This window comes from Bos indicus, chromosome 4 (assembly GCF_029378745.1).
Source record: "Bos indicus isolate NIAB-ARS_2022 breed Sahiwal x Tharparkar chromosome 4, NIAB-ARS_B.indTharparkar_mat_pri_1.0, whole genome shotgun sequence".
In the NCBI taxonomy this organism is placed as follows: domain Eukaryota; kingdom Metazoa; phylum Chordata; class Mammalia; order Artiodactyla; family Bovidae; genus Bos; species Bos indicus.
In genome coordinates, this window is record NC_091763.1 from 89,520,219 (window position 1) to 89,540,126 (window position 19,908).

General features: G+C 36.0%; 1 protein-coding gene across 12 annotated transcripts in view; it reads right to left on the reverse strand.

Moving 5' to 3' along the window:
• The window catches only part of POT1 (protection of telomeres 1), a 104,935-nt gene that overhangs the window by 70,532 nt on the left and 14,495 nt on the right, over positions 1–19,908 (reverse strand). For 9 of the 12 annotated variants that reach the window (XM_070788092.1, XM_070788090.1, XM_070788087.1 and 6 more), the window contains 3 exons: positions 10,092–10,232; positions 7,644–7,757; positions 4,227–4,274 (listed from right to left, as the gene is read on the reverse strand). In XM_070788092.1, coding sequence (XP_070644193.1) covers positions 4,227–4,274; positions 7,644–7,757; positions 10,092–10,232 — 303 coding nt within the window. The remainder of the gene's footprint in view (positions 1–4,226; positions 4,275–7,643; positions 7,758–10,091; positions 10,233–19,908) is intronic. The other 3 variants (XM_070788094.1, XM_070788093.1, XM_070788097.1) reach the window with 1 other exon arrangement.

A 19,908-nucleotide genomic window follows, 5' to 3' on the forward strand; every position in this document is an offset into this window, starting at 1 on the left:
CTTTACCAATAGCTCTCCTCCACATCTGTAATGCCCCTAAGGAACAGGTTGGTCTTAGTCCTCATGAGATGCTATATGGGAGACCTTTTGTTTATGTCAGTCACCTCTTCCTAGGTTCAGAGGCTCAGACCTTCCAGTTTTATACCATGGCCATTGTGTACTTCCAACAAGATATACACTTGTGGGGTGTCAACTAGGGCCCAAAAGATTCTAAACAGCTACCATTATATGCTCCAGGGACTCAAGTCCTGATTAAAGTCTGCAAAGATGGGTCCGAAAAGCTCAACTCCAGCCCACATGGAAGGGCCCCTACGCTGTAATACTTTCTACCCCAGCAGCAGTCAAGGTACTCAGACAGGACTGCTGGATTCACTACTCATGAGTCAAGCCGTGGAAAAAAACAGAAGAGGACACTCAATATACCTGTGAGCCCCTGGGAGATCTCAGACACCTATTCAGGACTACAGATGAGTGTCATACCAATGAACACCCCCAAAATTAAGTTTCCGGGGATAAGGTTTCTCAGAACAGTTCTAAAGACCAAACACAGCTTGGCAGGGGCTGTACTCCAAAATAGACATGAGATAGATCTCCTGATCCCTGAACAAGGAGGGGCTTGAGTCATCTTGAATGAGACATGTTGTTTCTGGGTAAATACCTCCAGGTAAGATAATAAAGTAATGCTCAAAATTCTCCAAGCCAGGCTTCAGCAATGCATGAACCATGAACTTCCAGATGCTCAAGCTGGTTTTAGAAAAGGCAGAGCAACCAGAGATCAAATTGCCAACATCTGCTGGATCATTGAAAAAGCAAGAGAGTTCCAGAAAAACATCTATTTCTGCTTTATTGACTATGCCAAAGCCTTTGACTGTGTGGATCACAATAAACTGTGGAAAATTCTGAAAGAGATGGGAATACCAGACCAGCTGACCTGCCTCTTGAGAAACCTATATGCAGATCAGGAAGCAACAGTTAGAACTGGACATGGAACAACAGACTGGTTCCAAATAGGAAAAGAAGTACGTCAAGGCTGCATATTGTCACCCTGCTTATTTAACTTCTATGCAGAGTACATCATGAGAAAACGCTGGGCTGGAATAAGCATAAGCTGGAATCAAGATTGCTGGGAGAAATATCAATAACCTCAGATATGCAGATGATACCACCTTTATGGCAGAAAGTGAAGAGGAACTAAAAAGCCTCTTGATGAAAGTGAAAGTGGAGAGTGAAAAAGTTGGCTTAAAGCTCAACATTCAGAAAACTAAGATCATGGCATCTGGTCCCATCACTTTATAGTGATGGGGAATAGATGGGAAACAGTGGGAATAGTGTCAGACTTTATGTTTTTGGAGTCCAAAATCACTGCAGATGGTGATTGTAACCATGAAATTAAAAGACGCTTACTCCTTGGAAGCAAAGTTATGACCAACCTAGATAGTATATTGAGAAGAAGAGATATTACTTTGCCAACAAAGGTCCATCTAGTCAAGGCTATGGTTTTTCCAGTGGTCATGTACGGATGTGAGAATTGGACTGTGAAGAAAGCTGAGCACCAAAGAATTGATGCTTTTGAACTGTGGTGTTGGGGGAGACTCTTGAGAGTCCTTGGACTGCAAGGAGATCCAACCAGTCCATCCTAAAGGAGATCAGTTTTGGATGTTCACTGGAAGGACTGAGGCTGAGGCTGAAACTCCAATACTTCGGCCACCTCATGTGAAGAGTTGACTCATTGGAAAGTCCCTGATGCTGGAAGGGATTAGGGGCAGGAGGAGAAGGGGTCGACAGATGATGATGGCATCACTGACTCGATGGACATGTGTTTGAGTGAACTCTGGGAGTTGGTGATGGACAGGGAGGCCTGGCGTGCCGTGATTCATGAGGTCGCAAAGAGTCGGACACGACTGAGCGAGTGAACTGAACTGAAGTTAAAGAAAGTCTTACAGTCCTCAAAAAAAAAATTCAGATCCTACAGGATCTCAAAGAATGAGCAGGAGAATTCTAGGGGTCGCTACAATCTCTCTTTGGGGGATCCTTCTCCTGGTGATGGGAAATTTGGAGTTGGCTAATACCCGTATTAATCATTGTTATCACCATATTGATGGTGCTTATGATTGCTCCATGTAGTATCAATTGTCTAACCCGTTTTGTCTCTGCCCAGGTCAACAAGCTACAACATTCAGTGCCAGTTCAACAAGGATACATAAAACTAGAGCCGACCACTGAAAATATCACTCACCCTTAGATGGACACTGCTATAAGGACTCTGAGGCTTGAGACTAGCAAGAGGGGGAGGCCCAATGCCCCTCCCCATCCCAGTTCAGCAGGAAGTAGCCAGAGAGACCTCAACGCCCCTATCCCCAAAGAATTGGGCCTCCCATCTTGAGTCTCTTGAGGGAGGAATGTTAGGTAGTTAGAATAGGAAAACAGAGTCCAGAATGGTGGTGGCTAACTGAGAAAGAAAGGAAAAAGCCCAGAAAAATACAACAAAGGAAGGCCTGAGGAGTGGAGTGAGAACCTCACGTGAAACAAACAGCCCTCCTGGCTAGCCCAATTTACATAGGGCAGGTTCAGGGGGAGGAGAAAAGAAAAACAAATAAAATGAGGAGCCAAAATTGAGACTCTCTCTCTCTTCTCTGTGCTTCTTTTGGGTTGGCCCGCCCTCATGCCTCGAGGATGTATTTTCCTTTGTTTGCCAAAGAAAACTGAGCTGTAACCAAGCAGTAACACTGAGCTGTAATAACACTTGTCCGTCCATTGCTTCAAATTTTTGCTGCGGCAAGACAGAACTGAGGAAATTACAAACACTATTAGTCAAACAATCCTGAAAAGGGCTCAGTCACTTGGCTCTGTCACCCACCAATCTCACTCCCAACTGAAATAAGGTTACCTATCATACTAACAGTTACAATTTTTTAAATCTAATCAAAATGAATTGGTTTTTTTCAAGAAGGCTCAGGTCAAACACAAGAAGGACAGAGCTAGCTTAGAAATCTCATCAAACCATGATAAAAAAAATGAAAGAAAAATAATGGTCAGCATATAGGACAGGAAGACCTGAGAGGAGCTCAGCTCCCAAAACAACTGGATCAAATAAATTATCTTAAGAAACATCTCCCTAATGTAGAGATGAAGAGGAAGGCCAGCACAGCTCAAAGACCCTAACCATTATGGTCTTCCAAATAATATACTTGTTAATTCACAACTAGCAATAAACTTCTTGACAGTAATTTGGTTCTCAATGTAAGTAAAACATATGTATATGTGTGTATAGCAGCTAAATTATATGCTAATATTTCAGAATACCTGAGCTTCCTGAAAAACCATTTTTCCTAAGTTCAGAGGCTTTCATTTACTTCTGCCTTATTTACAGGTGCATGGATGAATCAAATATTTGAACTTGACCTATTTATAACAATTTTAAAAATAGTAATATCAGAGTTAATTGATATTTTTAAAAAAGTATAATCCTCTTATTGGTTATTGTTTCCCTAAATAACAAATTTATATTATACTATTATGGTAGTATTCAGAATTTAAAGCCTATACCCTGAAGTTACTGTTAACTAGAAACAAAGTTGACGAACTCTGTCCAATAGAAAGTAAAGGTTTAAGAACAGGTAGAACATAAACTTTATATTAAACTTTATCAACATATTACCTTCATTCTAGTTTCACTCAGCTACAAGTAGTTTACTTGAAAAAATGGGAACCTTTTCATTGCTATGAGATAACAATATTTTTAAAATATTGAAAAAATGATTGTAAAAGAAAAGCAAAATATGTCACAAGTGTAAAAAACTTCTTTACTGAAAATTACATAATTTATCAAATCACAGTTTAGTGCATAATAATCAGTTTTAAACATAAGCTGATGAAAAGCAAAAGAAATGACTGCTTAAGATTTAGAAGTAGCAAAAATCCTAGTGTCTTCACACAATAAAACTTTTTTTCCACTTTAATTTTCTTATATACATAACTTTTGCAAAAATATATGCAAATATTCCAGGTAATAGACAAACCAAATATTAATTATTATGCAAATATATAACTAAAATGTAATATCATTGTGTATTAAAAAAGCAGAGATTATGTTTTCCCATTGTACTGATACTATTTCAAACTTTATAGCTAGCTATAAAGTTGCCTGAATACATATTTGTATGTATATATAGGTATGTGTTTGTGGGAGGGTGTACATTTCTAAATTAAAATGAACATCATCTTACCAAAGACATTGATTCTGTAGAACAATCTCTTACAGATTTAACATAAACCTGAAAAAAACAAGAGGATTTATTTGTATCCAAACATGTGCAATGTGATTACAGATGTTTACTGTATTAAACCTACAATCTTAATTTAAAATATTAAAGTTCACTAGAATGGCATAAAGCTTACAAATGAACAGTGACAGTTACAAAATTGTCTAAGCTAAGCTTCAGTTTAAATTCATTAATTTTAATATCATACGACCACACTGGTCTATATAATGCCCTGTTCAGATAAACAGAATACAACAAAACAGGTAGATGCTGGCCTGCAGGCACATGGCTTGACCCAATTTTGCCTCTCTGCCTGACAGCCTTGACCAAACAGGTAGTCTTCAACTGTGCGTGTGTGTGTATGTGTGTGTGTATGGCGGTGGCAGTGGGGGCGGGGGGGCGGTGAAGAGAGAGGGAGAGGATGGACACCTTTGTGTGTGTGTGTGTATGTATGGGGTGGGGGGTAAAGAGAGAGGGAGAGGATGATCATAAAGAATGAAACAGGAGGAAATATCAACCAGGAGAAATATCAACAACCTCAGATATGCAGATGATACCACTCTAGTGGCAGAAAGCAAAGAGAAACTAAAGCCCTGCTCCTGCTGCTGCTGCTAAGTCGCTTCAGTCATGTCCAACTCTGTGTGACCCCATAGATGGCAGCCCACCAGGCTCCTCCATCCCTGGGATTCTCCAGGCAAGAACACTGGAGTGGGTTGCCATTTCCTTCTCCAATGCATGAAAGTGAAAAGTGAAAGTGAAGTCACTCAGTTGTGTCCGACTCTTAGCGACCCCATGGACTGCAGCCTACCAGGCTCCTCCATCCATGGGATTTTACAGGCAAGAGAACTGGAGTGGGGTGCCATTGCCGCTAGGTAAGGATAAAAGTGGAAAGTGAAAAAGCTAGACTGAAACTCAAAATTCAAAAAACTAAGATCATGGCATCTGGTCCCATCACTTGATGGCAAATATTAGGTTGGTGCAAAAGTAATTGCAGTTTTGCATTGCTGAATTTTGCTGTTTGATACTGGAATACGTTATTAAATAAATGTGTTTATGTCATACATCATTTTAATGTGCATTTTTAACTGTGGTTTTGCTAATGACTTATAATTTGGTATTTATATTTATTTTAGAATATAGAAATAATGTTAAACAAAAAGCAAAATTCAAGCAACTTTTTTATTCGAGTTCAAAATGGGTCACAAAACAGAGGAGACAACTTTCATCATCAACAACACATTTGGCCTAGGAACTGCTAACTGCTAACATACAGTGCAATATGTTAGCAGTGGTTCAATAAGTTTTGCAAAGGAGACAAGAGCCTTGAAGATGAGAAGCATAGAGGCTAGTGGTCAGAAGTTGACAACTGAGAGCAATCATAGAAGCTGATCCTCTTATAACTACACAAGAAGTTGTCAAAGAACTCAATGTGGTTCATGCTAGTCATTTGGCCTTTGAAGTAAATTGGAAAGGTGAAAAAGATCAATAAGGGGTGCCTCATGAGCTGAATGAAAAATCAAAAAGATCATTGTTTTGAAGTGTCATTTTCTCTTATTTGACAAAATAACAATGAACCATGTTTTAACTGGTTTGTGACGTGTAATGAAAAGTGGATTTTATATGACGACCGGTGATGAGCAGCTCTGTGATTGGACCAAGAAACTCCAAAGCACTTACCACAGCCAAACTTGCACCAAAAAAAGGTCATGGTCACTGGTGGTCTGCTGCTGGTCTGATCCACTACAGCTTTCTGAATCCCAGCAAAACCATTACAACTGAGAAGTATGTTCAGCCAATCCATGAGATGCATGAAAAACTGCAAAGCCTATAGCCAGCGCTGCTCAACAGAAAGGTTCCAATTCTTCTCCACAATACCTGACTGCACCAACACCAACAAACTTTTGTTTGTTCAACAAACAAAACAAAGCTATGAAGCTTTGCCTCATCTGCCATATCCAACTGACTACCACTTCTTCAAGCATCTCGGCAACTTTTTGCAGGAAAACGCTTCCACAATGTTGTGGTTCAACAACAAACAAAGCTATGAAGCTTTGTCTCATCTGCCATATCCAACTGACTACCACTTCTTCAAGCATCTCAACAATTTTTTGCAGGAAAACGCTTCCACAATGAGCAGGAAGCAGAAAATGCTTTCCAAGAGTTCATCGAATCCTGAAGCACAGATTTTTATGCTACAGGAATAAAGAGACTTATTTCTTATTGGCAAAAATATGTTGATTGTAATTACTCCTATTTTGATTAATAAAGATGTGTTTGAGTCTAGTTATTATGATTTAAAATTCACAGTCCAAAACTGCAATTACTTTTGAACCAATCTAATAGAAGGGGAAAAAGTGGAAGTAGTGACAGATCTTATTTTCTTGGGCTACAAAATCACTGCGGATGGTGACTGTAGCCACAAAATTAAAAGATGCTTGCTCCTTGGAAGGAAAGCTATGACAAACCTAGATAGTGTATTAAAAAGCAGAGACATCACTTTGCCAACAGAGGTCTGTTCAGTCAAAGCTATGGTTTTACCAGCAGTCATATATGGATGTGAGAATTAGACCATAAAAAAGGTTGAGCACCAAAGAATTGATGATTTTGAACTGTGGTGCTGGAGAAGACTGTCCAGAGTCCCTTGGATAGCAAGGACATCAAACCAGGTAATCCTAAAGGAAATCAACCCTGAATATTCATTGGAAAAGTTGATACTGAAGCTGTAATCACCTGATGTGAAGATCCGGAAACTCATTGGAAAAGATCTTGATTCCGGGAAAGATTGAAGGCAAAAGAAGGGGGCAAACTCTGGGAGACACTAGAGAAAGGAGGAGACTGGAGTGCTGCAGTCCATAGGGTCGCAAAGAGTTGGACAAGATTTAGCGACTGAACAACAATAACAGGAGGAAATCAGTTTTATCTAAAAAGGGGCATCTGATTAATTTAAGGCAAAATCAAGCAGACCATCAAAAGAGGATGACAGTACAATTGCAAAGAATAGGATCAGGTTTAAAGTGCCTGTGAAGTTTTAAGAATTTCATTAACAAATTACTTATCTTTAAGGGATATTATGTTTAGAAATGACATCATTCTAATGTTTAGAAATGACGTCATTCTCATGTTTAGAAATGGCGTCATTCTCATGTTTAGAAATGACGTCATTCTCATGTTTAGAAATGGCGTCATTCTAATGTTTAGAATGGCGTCATTCTAAACATAAAGCTAAGAAAAGGATTTCTATTTTCTAAACTTAAAATATTTAATTATAATAATTCAGTCAGACAAAATAGTTTATCTGCAGATGTACAGAAATACTTCTATTCCATCACTTTAGCTCATTAAAATCATAAAATGATTAGACTAAAAAAGTTGCACACTTACATAAACAGTTGATTTGAAGTTCTCAGATGCTTTCAAAAATAAGCAATGTTTACCATCTCTGCTTGGAGATGAAGATGCTGACAAAACAACAAATCCAGCCACTGCAATGGTGTCCTATATAGAATAAAATAATTTAAAACCATCAATATAACATAATTCTGAAAGCCACATAGATTTTGATTTTTATTACTATGTAAAAGAGGAAATCATTTCTGTAAAATGGAAAACATGTTTCCCTAAACTTAATGTTTTCTGACTCTAAGATTTAGAATACCATCTCCTACAAAAATGGGTATCCGTAATGTAGGCATAGACAAGTACAATGCCTCTCTTAATGGACCAGGAAAACACTAATTAAATCACGTAGAGATTTTTATTTATCAAATAGAGCAACAAAAATGAATGTTTATCTCACTTTATGTGCATAAACTTACATAAATAAACACAATGAAGAGATAGTGATGAGCCAACAGTACTAAGAATGGATATTAAATGAAACTAAATCAAGAGAGACTACATGGAGAAGCACATGTCATTAGTGCAAAAACTCCATACTGTTATAAAACAAACCTGTATAAAGATACAAGGTAGAAGACATTAATAAGAAACTTCCATTTATATACTAATAAGAACAAAGATATTTTCTTTCCACTCAGGTTTATAATAGTAATAAGTCAATCTAGATTTATTCCTATCTCGTTTTTTAGTTAAATCTCCCTGTTTTATTTCCCAAATAGTGGAACATCCATATTTAATGAATTTTGTCTTGCTCTATTATAAAAATATATGTATATATTTTCTTACCTTACTCTTCTAATTTTAACACCAAAACCTTAAGATATATAGAAATCCTTGAGCATTAGGCAATTTCCTTCAATAATTTTAATCTCTACCAAAAAGAAGTCTTCTGCATTACTGATTTTTTATTTGCAAGAGTATAGTGTCAATTCCCAGGATTCTCTATTTAGATCCATTAACTGGGCCATGAGCACCTTGAAGACAAAGCGGTGTCTTATTCTGCTTTGTATTTAGAGGGCTTGGCACAAAGTAGGCCCTCCATAAACTATCCATGAATCAAAGGAAGGATCATAAAATGTCTTTCTAAAATCTCTGGCTCTATCTAGATATTTTAGCTGTGCAAATTTCTCCATCTTATTTTCTTCAGGTGAGACTGCAAACATAATTGTGTCTGTGCTGCTAATGCTATAGTTAAATGGGAGAAAATTTTCCTTCCCACTGAAGATTTCCCATTATCCTGTTTTAGGGAGCTCTAAAGGTTCCTTCAGGAATAAATTACTTTTATAACTAAAAAATATGAAATTTTTTCCAATGTACCTAAGAACAGTATACTCTGATTTAAATGAAAACTTAATATTTTAGTCAAAGATGTGAAGTTGTTTAATCAAACTAACACAAGAAAATAAACAGAACTAGGGAAGTCACTGGTTTGTCAGTTCTATATTCTCTTCAAAATGCAAAAAATAACCTATCTCATGTTATTTTCTATTTTACTTTAAAATGTCTTAAACATAAAGATATATACTAAATGAAAATGTTAGGGGTAGAGATGCACATTTTTCTATTTTTCTGGGTAAACTAAACTTTTAAAGAATAACAAGTATTTCTTTTACAATGGCAAAAAATTTTAAATAAAGAGATAAATTACTAAAAGCAGGACACACTGCTACTGCTAAGTCGCTTCATTCGTGTTTAACTCTGTGTGACCCCATAGACGGCAGCCCACCAGGCTCCTCTGTCCCTGGGATTCTCCAGGCAAGAACACAGGAGTGGGTTGCCATTTCCTTCTCCAATGCATGAAAAGTGAAAAGTAAAAGTGAAGTCGCTCAGTCGTGTCCGACTCTTCGCGACCTCATGGACTGCAGCCTACCAGGCTTCTCCGTCCATGGGATTTTCCAGGCAAGAGTACTGGAGTGGGGTGCCATTGCCTTCTCCGTATTCATAATAAAACTTTTTCCAAGTGTGTTCTATTTTAACATTAGCAACACAACTCAAAAAAGTTACAACTTTTCCTCTAGCATATAATCAACAAAATGGAAATAACCAAAAATAATCTAAGAAAGGAAAAATAACATGTCTAATTTATTATACTTTTTTTTTTAATTTTACTTTTAATTTTCATTGGAGTATAGTTGATTTACAATGTGTTAGTTTCAAGTGTACAGCAAAGTTAATCTGTTATACATATATCCCCTCTTTTTGGACTATTTTGCCATATATCACATTAGAGAGTGCTGAGTAGTGCTGTGCTATACAGTAGGTCCTTACAGTTATCTATTTTACATACAGTAATGTGTATATGTCCATCCCAATCTCCCAATTTATCCCTCCCCAATATGTATATATATATTTATATTATAAATGTGTGTGTCGTGTGTTCAGTCGCTTTAGTCGTGTCAGACTCTTTACGACCCATAGACTGTAACACACCAATCTCCTCTGTCCATAGGATTCTCCAGGCAAGATACTGGAGCGGGTTGCCATTCCCTCTTTCAGGAGATCCTCCCAGGATGAAACCCACATCTTCTGAATTGCAGACAGATTCTTTACTGCTGAGCCACCCGGGAAGCCCTATAAACATGAATTTGTGTTTAATTTACACATATAAATTGCACTGAAGGGGCTGGGTGATCTCATCTTAACTGAATTTGCCTGTTTTATCTCCAGATACTGCCATTCAATACTACATAAATCATATTCTCTTAAATATCTAGTGCTTTTCCACATATCTTTTTGGAATTTTCTGAGCCCCCACTAATAATAAATAGCATTTTTCTCTTCTGCACATATCTGATCCTAACTATCTTTGAAAATCTAGGCTGTAAATGTTTCTTCCCTGTGAGGTTTATCTTAGATTGTACCCCAAAGAAGGGAGAAGGAAAAATAATTCTTCCTTCTTCTAAACTCTCCTATACATCATTTTAATATTTTTTATATTCTGTGTTATTTATAAACTTTCTTAATATTTTTACTGTCCTTAAAACTCTGTCAGATCCTTGGGACGAAGAATGTCTTATCCATATGGGTGTCTCATACAAGTGACTGGTGGAAGCTGCTGTTCATAATCAGTGGTCAATAAATATGTGCTGAATAAATTAATCAGTACTGGTAAAAACAGAAATATTGAACTTCACAAAGAGAAAAATAAGTGGCCTAGGATTCATATTTAATGATTTATTAATCATAATGGCTCTCAATTCAAATACACAGAGGATAAGAAAGATAAACATATAATAGGCTGTTTTAGTTTGTATAAACATTCACTAGACTAAGTTGAAAATGAGATTTAATATACATTGTTCTAAATTTCTGAGAAGAGCATACTGAAGCCATTCAAACAAGAATGGGAAATACACAGTTTAGTAGTGAGACTAAATATTCTGATATATCAGAGTGGGTGCCTATCTCAGTCTACTGAAACCAGAAACAGGAAATCAGCCTGAGAAGCATAACCGTGCTACTAAAAATGATAAGGTTTTAATCGCTATCTTTACATCAATGTTATAAAAGTGAAAAAACATGAAATGACATCTTTGAACTAACTCAGAATACTCAGGAATCACAAAGAGGTCATTTCCCTTTTGTTACAGTGCCTTAGACTGAGTCCTTGTCACTAAACAATTTTTAGTTTAGCCAAAAGAAATATTTCTACCACAAATTAGTCTCTGAGATAATGAAATCAGGACACATCTTTTTAACATAAGTGTTCTTTAAAAGTGAACAATTAAAAAGAAAAAAAAAAATCAGGCAACTTACTTGCATATAAACAAACATGGTTTTTACATGCTAATATTTCCTAATGATGAACACAATCAGTGGTGCAATAGGAAGCAAATCAATAGATATCAAAAATGTAAATCACAAAACTAGTATATTAATTTGCTAATTTTAATGGATAATACATTAAAATTTCTCATGACTGAGCAGGAAAAGGGCAGAGAAAAAATGAAGCAACTGATAATCCAAAAAGAAAAATTTATCTGACTTTACCAAGCACTAAAGTAATTTTTACTATACGGAACTTGCAAATATTGTTAGGTTATTACACCTTAGAACACTGCTAAAGAGTGAAAGGGTACAGGGAAAAGTCAGGCACCTGATATCACTGATAGTACAGTGACTGACAGAAAATATTTCTCTAACATAAGAAATGTATTTCATGGGTATTACTAGCATCTATTGTATTGTGTAACACCAAGGACATAATTGGAAGTAATACATGCAATATTAGCATGAAAACCAAAATCTTTAAGTGGTCTCAAATCGTTTTATGATCTGATACCCCCACCACAGTCCAACAGTCATATTTTGTGTGACTAACTATGGAATTCTGCCTTCCCATAATTCCTTAGCATTCCAGGGTCCTCATGCAGGGATGATCTACTCTCCTAGTACCCCTGTGCTCATTCTTCCTGAGATTTTTCTTATTCTGTTACTCAATCTTCTCAGTACACATCACATCTGGATAAAATAATTAATTACATAATAGTTGTTTAATTCCACTTTTCTCCACTGAAAATTACTGCATGATGGCAAGGTTCATAACTGTCTTAATCAGTTAAGATTTTTCAGACATCAAGCACAGAAGACAAAAAACATTCAACAAATCTTCAGACAACTCAATGAACACTGAAACATATGAATATACACATGAAACATACACACATATTATACAAAATAAACCTCCATTAAATCTTAACATAAACTATACAACTACCACAAAACTTACTTCATAGAAACCTGGCATTTTAGAATTGCAAAGGACCTTAGAAATCATATAATCAAGTATATCTTCACTTTTCAGATAAGAAAATAAGGGCCAGAGAGGATAAATGAGCAGTCTGTGGTCACATACAGCTAATTATAGTAGAACAAGACAAGAATCCAGATCTCTGATTTCCAGGTACTACTCTACCTGCCCTTTCAAAACTAAATCTTAGAGGGGTGGGAAAAAATATATTAACAAACGTCTATAATTTTGTCAGTTTTGTGGTAAGATCTTTGAAAAAAAATTTTTAAGTACTTTGAAAAAGTTGTATTTTATATCTACATATTAATGTTAAAACTTTCTTTAAACGGAAGCTAAAACTGAAAAAAATGCCTCAGATGAATGGAGTTTCAATCAGAGCATTCGTACTCTTGCAAAATGTGCCATTAATCTAGCAAAGATGTTTTAGGACTGCTGTACTTAAACACAGAGCTAAGCTTAAGAAAACAAGTGATGAAGAATGGTATAAGAACTGTAGTATAAAGTTCATCCTTTTATGCAAAAAGTTTTACCTTTGATTTGCAACAATCTTTACCCTAGACACTAAAAACTCTAAAATAAATAGCCTAATTAGACCTCTTAGATGATGAGCATTCATGATTTTAAATGCAGAAAGAATTTAAACTAAATTGTGACCTCAGTCTTCTCACCATTATATTTTAAAAAGGAGAAACTTTGACTCACCATTATCAATATCCTGTTACCAGACAAGTACTAATTAGTTGTATGCTACCACTGCTGAATCACTTCAGTCGTGCCCAGCTCTCTGCGACCCCATAGACGGCAGCCCACCAGGATGCCCCATCCCTGGGATTCTCCAGGCAAGAACACTGGAGTGGGTTGCCATTTCCTTCTCCAACGCATGAAAGTGAAAAGTGAAAGTGAAGTCATGTCTGACCCTCAGCAAACCCATGGACTGCAGCCTTCCAGGCTCCTCCATCCATGGGATTTTCCAGGCAAGAGTACTGGCGGGGGGTGCCATTGCCTTCTCCGAATTAGTTGTGTAGTTCTATCATATTTTAATGAATACCTACTTAAAATATATTTCAATAGCAGAAAACACCTTTCATATCAGTTAGGAAAAATACTAATATCTAATATATCACACATGTTTTATAGAATGCACACATGCTAATTTATTTTATTATAAACTTTTTATATTGCTTTTCAAACAAGAATATAAGAATTTTAAAGATAAAGATAAAAATGTATTTAAAATATAAGCAAATAGATCCCTAATATTCAATACCATGTATTTTTTAAAACACTTCTCTAAGATGTTCAAGATATGTTGTGAAATAAAGCAATTTACAAAACATGGATAGTATGCTGTCATTTGATAACGCACATATATGAGTTTACATATACATATATATACACATACATATGTAAGTATACATATATATATAACACTGGAAGGATACCAAAAAAATGGCATAGCAGTGGTATTATCTAATAATGGGAGTAAGTGATAGGAGTGAAACTTTCCCTGTTAAACACCTACTAAGTATTCTCACTTTCATTCCCCTCTCTCCCTCCCTCTCATCATTTCTGAAGAATATCTTTCTTAAAAAAAGACATGATTTGGTATCTTTATGAAACACTAAATTCTTAGTAATTCAGAATTGTCATCATAAATATTAATTATTTAAACAAAGCTGAAATAAAGTCATGCCTTTAAGGGCAAGAATAATAATAAGGAATAACAGTAACAGGCCTTTACTGGAGCCACTCATAGAAGTGCCTCATTAAAATAGCTATACAGAGATACTGATTTTTACCCTAACTAAACAACCTCAAGCAGATTTGATTGTGTGTGTCATACACTAGCTTTATAAACTTTTATTTCCTAGTCCACTTTCCTGATAAGGCTGTCAGGTAGTACATTTTTTTTTTAGTATACCTGCCTCCAGAACTTCACAGTATACCAACTGTTAAAAACTGTATCACAATCAAACATTTTTAAATTGCATCAAAAGTCACTCTGGTTACTATTGTGAGAGAAACAGCCTAATGAACTATCCTAGGAGATTTATAACATGAACTGCATGGCAACTATTTGCTTTCCTCAAGTTTTAAAGTAAGATTTTAAGATACACCACTGATTGAATAACAGCTGTTCACTGAGGAAATAATAAATGACTACATTCTTTTTTTTGTTCCAATTAAAAATTAAGGAAAAAAATTAACTGATTTACCACTTCTTCACAGAAACTTAGCAAGAAGAGAACATAGGCAAAACATTCTCTGACACAAATAGTAGCAATGTTTTCTCACGTCAGTCTCAAACTCCAAACACAAAACACATATACAACTAATCAATTCTATGTCAAGTCAACAAGTGCCTTATTAGTTTTCGTCTTTACAGTTTCTGAATTACTGTTAAGCTCTCACTGATTCCTCTACCTTAAATCTCTTCCTGGTAGAAGAAAATAAATTGAAAAATAATATGGGAGATAATCAGGGAAGCTGGAACAGACTTGATATTATATATATATAAATTATTGTAGGCATAATGATGAAATTGTGCTTATGCATGTATACAAATACATAGGAAAAGAGAAATATACACAGATGTGTGTGTGTGTGTGTGTGTGTGTGTGTGTGTATACATGACTGCGCTGATGATGTCATGATTTATAAAAGCTGATGTTAACATTTCAGTAGGGAGGAGCCAAGATGGCGGAGGAGTAGGACGGGGAGAACACTTTCTCCCCCACAAATTCATCAAAAGAGCATTTAAACGTCGAGTAAATTCCACAAAACAACTTCTGAATGCCGGCAGAGGACATCAGGCACCCAGAAAAGCAACCCAACTCTTCGAAAGGAGCGCGACTGAACAAGTAAGCCTAAAAAAAAAAAAAAAAAAAAAAAAGTGTCCTCCACCGTGCCCTTTGAGTCAGGGCGGAAACCAGATACTGAAGAGACTAGCAAACAGAAGAAGATATAACAGAGGGAAACGCCTTGGAAGCTACAGGCAATAGATCAAAACCCTGTGGTTACTACGGACTACATAGGAAGGGGCCTATAGATCTTGAGAAATATAAATCTGACCAAGGAACTAGCCAAAAATGAACTGAACCCACAACACCCACAAAAAAAAAAAACAAAAAAGTCCTAGATATATTTTTATTATTTTTACGATCATTCTTTCTTTTTTTTTTTTAATTAAAAAAAAAAAAAATTTAAGTCCTCTATTGTTCCTTTAATTTTCACTTTTATAACCTATTACTTTGCAAAAAAAAAAAAAAAAAAAGACCCTATTTTTTTCTTCTTCAGCAAACTTCATATATATATATTTTATAATTTTTTGACCTTGGTTTTTTTTTTTTTTTTTGGTCTTTGTTTTTTTCTTCTTTTCTTTAACATTGTATTTTTGAAATTCCAAACTCTACTCTAGATTTTTAATTTTCGCTTTTTGGTATATGTTATCAATTTTGTACCTATAGTTTTTTTTTATATAATTTCTGTGACTTTTTTTTTTTTTTTCTTCTTCTCTGTTTCTTTCTCTTCTTCTTTTATATAACATTGTATATCTGAAATTCCAAACTTTACTCTAGATTTTTAATTTATGCTTTTTGGTATTTGATATCAATTTTGTACCTGTATTTTCTTTATAATTTTTGTGACATTGTTCGTATCTGTTTGTTTGTTTTCTCTCTTTATTTTTCTTCTTCTTCTTCTTCTTTTTTTTTTTTTTAAACATTGTATTTTTGAAATTCCAAACTCTACTCTAGATTTTTAATTTTTGCTTTCTGGTATTAGTTATCAATTTTGTACCTGTACTTTCTTTATAATTTTCGCGACCTTGTTTGTTTTTGTTTGTTCGTTTTTTCTCTCTTTCTTTTCCTTCTTCTTTTCTTTAACATCGTATTTTTGAAATTCCAAACTCTACTCTAGATTTTTAATTTTCGCTTTCTGGTATTAGTTATCAATTTTGTACCTGTACTTTCTTTATAATTTTCGCGACCTTGTTTGTTTTTGTTTGTTCGTTCTTTCTCTCTTTCTTTTCCTTCTTCTTTTCTTTAACGTCGTATTTTTGAAATTCCAAACTCTACTCTAGATTTTTAATTTTTGCTTTTATGTATTTGTTACCAATTTTGTACCTTTAAGGACCCAATCTTCAGGACCCATTTTTCACTAGGGAGTGAGATTACTGGCTTGACTGCTCTCTCTCCCTTTGGACCCTCCTTTTTCTCCACCAGGTCGCCTGTGTCTCCTCCCTAACCCCTCTCTACTCTACCCAACTCTGTGAATTTCTGTGTGTTCCAGACGGTGGAGAACACTTAGGGAACTGATTACTGGCTGGATCTGTCTCCCTCCTTTTCATTCCCCCCTTTTATCCTTCTGGCCACCTCAGTTACCTTCCTCCTTCTCTTCTCTGTATAACCCCGTGAACATCTCTGAGTGGTCCAGTTGTGGAGTGCACATAAGGAAGTGACTACTGGCTAGCCCACTCTCTCCACTATTGATTCACCTCATCTCATTTGGGTCACCTCTAACTCCCTCCTCCCTCTTCTCTTCTCCATGTAACCCTGTGAACCTCTCTGAGTGACCCTCACTGTAGAGAAACTTATCATCTTTAATGTAGATGTTTTATCAATGGTGTTATATAGAAGGAGAAGTTTTGAAACTACTGTAAAAATAAGACCGATAATCGGAAGCAGGAGACTTAAGTCCAAACCCTGACTCCAGGGAACTCCTGACTCCAAGGAACATTCATTGACAGGAGCTCATCAAATGCCTCCATACCGACACTGAAACCAAGCACCACACAAGGGCCAATAAGTTCCAGGGCAAGACATACCAAGCAAATTCTCCAGCAACAAAGGAACACAGCCCTGAGCTTCAAGATACAGGCTGCCCAAAGTCACCCCAAAACTATAGACATCTCATAACTCATTACTGGACATTTCATTGCACTCCAGAGAGAAGAAATACAGCTCCACCCACCAGAACACCGACACAAGCTTCCCTAACCAGGAAACCTTGACAAGCCACCTGTACAAACCCACACACAGTGAGGAAAAGCCACAATAAAGAGAACTCCACAGACTGCCAGAATACAGAAAGGACACCCCAAACTCAGCAATTTAAACAAGATGAAGAGACAGAGGAATACTCAGCAGATAAAGGAACAGGATAAATGCCCACCAAACCAAACAAAAGAGGAAGAGATAGGGAATCTACCTGATAAAGAATTCCGAATAATGATAGTGAAATTGATCCAAAATCTTGAAACTAAAATGGAATCACAGATAAATAGCCTGGAGACAAGGATTGAGAAGATGCAAGAAAGGTTTAACAAGGACCTAGAAGAAATAAAAAAGAGTCAATATATAATGAATAATGCAATAAGTGAAATTAAAAACACTCTGGAGGCAACAAATAGTAGAATAACAGAGGCAGAAGACAGGATTAGTGAATTAGAAGATAGAATGGTAGAATTAAATGAATCAGAGAGGATAAAAGAACAACGAATTAAAAGAAATGAGGACAATCTCAGAGACCTCCAGGACAATATTAAACGCTACAACATTCGAATCATAGGGATTCCAGAAGAAGAAGACAAAAAGAAAGACCATGAGAAAATACTTGAGGAGATAATAGTGGAAAACTTCCCTAAAATGGGGAAGGAAATAATCACCCAAGTCCAAGAAACCCAGAGAGTACCAAACAGGATAAACCCAAGGAGAAACACCCCAAGACACATATTAATCAAATTAACAAAGATCAAACACAAAGAACAAATATTAAAAGCAGCAAGGGAAAAACAACAAATAACACACAAGGGAATTCCCATAAGGATAACAGCTGATCTTTCAATAGAAACTCTTCAAGCCAGGAGGGAATGGCAAGACATACTTAAAATGATGAAAGAAAATAACCTACAGCCCAGATTATTGTACCCAGCAAGGATCTCATTCAAGTATGAAGGAGAAATCAAAAGCTTTTCAGACAAGCAAAAGCTGAGAGAATTCTGCACCACCAAACCAGCTCTCCAACAAATACTAAAGGATATTCTCTAGACAGGAAACACAAAAATGGTGTATAAACTCGAACCCAAAACAATAAAGTAAATGGCAACGGGAACATACTTATCAGTAATTACCTTAAATGTAAATGGGTTGAATGCCCCAACCAAAAGACAAAGACTGGCTGAATGGATACAAAAACAAGACCCCTACATATGTTGTCTACAAGAGACCCACCTCAAAACAGGGGACACATACAGACTGAAAGTGAAGGGCTGGAAAAAGATTTTCCATGCAAATAGGGACCAAAAGAAAGCAGGAGTAGCAATACTCATATCAGATAAAATAGACTTTAAAACAAAGGCTGTGAAAAGAGACAAAGAAGGTCACTACATAATGATCAAAGGATCAATCCAAGAAGAAGATATAACAATTATAAATATATATGCACCCAACACGGGAGCACCACAGTACGTAAGACAAATGCTAACAAGTATGAAAGGAGAAATTAACAATAACACAATAATAGTGGGAGACTTTAATACCCCACTTACACCTATGGATAGATCAACTAAACAGAAAATTAACAAGGAAACACAAACTTTAAACGATACAATAGACCAGTTAGACCTAATTGATATCTATAGGTCATTTCATCCCAAAACAATGAATTTCACCTTTTTCTCAAGCGCACATGGAACCTTCTCCAGGATAGATCACATGCTGGGCCATAAAGCTAGCCTTGGTAAATTCAAAAAAATAGAAATCATTCCAAGCATTTTTTCTGACCACAATGCAGTAAGATTAGAGCTCAATTACAGGAGAAAAACTATTAAAAATTCCAACATATGGAGGCTGAACAACACGCTGCTGAATAACCAACAAATCACAGAAGAAATCAAAAAAGAAATCAAAATTTGCATAGAAACGAATGAAAATGAAAACACAACAACCCAAAACCTGTGGGACACGGTAAAAGCAGTCCTAAGGGGAAAGTTCATAGCAATACAGGCACACCTCAAGAAACAAGAAAAAAGTCAAATAAATAACCTAACTCTACACCTAAAGCAACTAGAAAAGGAAGAAATGAAGAACCCCAGGGTTAGTAGAAGGAAAGAAATCTTAAAAATTAGAGCAGAAATAAATGCAAAAGAAACAAAAGAGACCATAGCAAAAATCAACAAAACCAAAAGCTGGTTCTTTGAAAGGATAAATAAAATTGACAAACCATTAGCCAGACTCATCAAGAAACAAAGGGAGAAAAATCAAATCAACAAAATTAGAAACAAAAATGGAGAGATCACAACAGATAACACAGAAATACAAAGGATCATAAGAGACTACTATCAACAATTATATGCCAATAAAATGGACAACGTGGAAGAAATGGACAAATTCTTAGAAAAGTACAACTTTCCAAAACTGGACCAGGAAGAAATAGAAAATCTTAACAGACCCATCACAAGCACGGAAATTGAAACTGTAATCAAAAATCTTCCAGCAA